Source organism: Oncorhynchus keta, unplaced genomic scaffold (assembly GCF_023373465.1).
Source record: "Oncorhynchus keta strain PuntledgeMale-10-30-2019 unplaced genomic scaffold, Oket_V2 Un_contig_17735_pilon_pilon, whole genome shotgun sequence".
Classification (NCBI taxonomy): Eukaryota; Metazoa; Chordata; class Actinopteri; order Salmoniformes; family Salmonidae; genus Oncorhynchus; species Oncorhynchus keta.
In genome coordinates, this window is record NW_026280549.1 from 60,001 (window position 1) to 61,574 (window position 1,574).

General features: G+C 40.5%; 1 protein-coding gene across 18 annotated transcripts in view; it reads left to right on the forward strand.

Annotated features, from left to right (window-relative positions):
* Positions 1-1,369, forward strand: part of LOC127919868 (selection and upkeep of intraepithelial T-cells protein 5-like) — a 3,296-nt gene extending 1,927 nt beyond the window's left edge. For 3 of the 18 annotated variants that reach the window (XR_008104307.1, XR_008104306.1, XM_052503718.1), the window contains exons 2-5: positions 369-431; positions 621-746; positions 797-1,111; positions 1,238-1,369. Coding sequence is in view for 9 of the 18 variants with exons in the window: in XM_052503718.1 (XP_052359678.1) it covers positions 369-431; positions 621-746; positions 797-1,111; positions 1,238-1,321 (588 nt within the window). In the remaining 9 variants the exon portion in view is untranslated. Of the gene's footprint in view, positions 1-368; positions 432-620; positions 747-796; positions 1,181-1,237 lie in introns of those variants that run through there. The other 15 variants (XR_008104309.1, XR_008104308.1, XM_052503719.1 and 12 more) reach the window with 9 other exon arrangements.
* The last annotated feature ends 205 nt before the right edge of the window (positions 1,370-1,574 follow it).

Sequence of the window (1,574 nt, forward strand, 5' to 3'; positions counted from 1 at the left end):
GGCTATGGTCCCTGTTACACATCAATACATCTAATATAGAGACAGCTGTTGAGGTAATAACTAGGCTTTGGTCCCTGTTACACATCAATACATCTTCTATAGAGACAACTGTTGAGGTAATAACTAGGCTTTGGTCCCTGTTACACATCAATACATCTACTATAGAGTCAACTGTTGAGGTAATAACTAGGCTTTGGTCCATGTTACACATCAATACATCTTCTATAGAGACAACTGTTGAGGTAATAACTAGGCTTTGGTCCCTGTTACACATCAATACATCTACTATAGAGACAACTGTTGAGGTAATAACTAGGCTTTGGTCCATGTTACACATCAATACATCTACTATAGAGACAACTGTTGAGGTAATAACTAGGCTATGGTCCCTGTTACACATCAATACATCTAATATAGAGACAGCTGTTGAGGTAATAACTAGGCTTTGGTCCCTGTTACACATCAATACATCTACAATAGAGACAACTGTTGAGGTAATAACTTGGCTATGGTCCCTGTTACACATCAATACATCTAATATAGAGACAGCTGTTGAGGTAATAACTAGGCTTTGGTCCCTGTTACACATCAATACATCTACTATAGAGACAACTGTTGAGGTAATAACTAGGCTTTGGTCCCTGTTACACATCAATACATCTACTATAGAGACAGCTGTTGAGGTAATAACTAGGCTTTGGTCCCTGTTACACATCAATACATCTACTATAGAGACAGCTGTTGAGGTAATAACTAGTTACACATCAATACATCTAATATAGAGACAGCTGTTGAGGTAATAACTAGGCTTTGGTCCCTGTTACACATCAATACATCTACTATAGAGACAGCTGTTGAGGTAATAACTAGGCTTTGGTCCCTGTTACACATCAATACATCTAATATAGAGACAGCTGTTGAGGTAATAACTAGGCTTTGGTCCCTGTTACACATCAATACATCTACTATAGAGACAGCTGTTGAGGTAATAACTAGGCTTTGGTCCCTGTTACACATCAATACATCTACTATAGAGACAGCTGTTGAGGTAATAACTAGGCTTTGGTCCCTGTTACACATCAATACATCTACTATAGAGACAGCTGTTGAGGTAATAACTAGGCTTTGGTCCCTGTTACACATCAATACATCTACAATAGAGACAGCTGTTGAGGTAATAACTAGGCTTTGGTCCCTGTTACACATCAATACATCTACTATAGAGAGAACTGTTGAGGTAATAACTAGGCTTTGGTCCCTGTTACACATCAATACATCTACTATAGAGAAAACGATTGAGGTAACGACTAGGCAGACTTAGTGGGCAGACTTAAAATATTTAGAGCTCAATGGGTCCTGGTCAACAGTAGAGCTCTATAGGTCCTGGTCAACAGCATGGCTCAATGGGTCCTGGTCAACAGTAGAGCTCTATGGGTCCTGGTCAACAGTAGAGCTCTATGGGTCCTGGTCAACAGCATGGCTCAATGGGTCCTGGTCAACAGTAGAGCCCTATGGGTCCTGGTCAACAGTAGAGCTCTGTGGGTCCTGGTCAACAGTAGAGATCTGTGGATCCT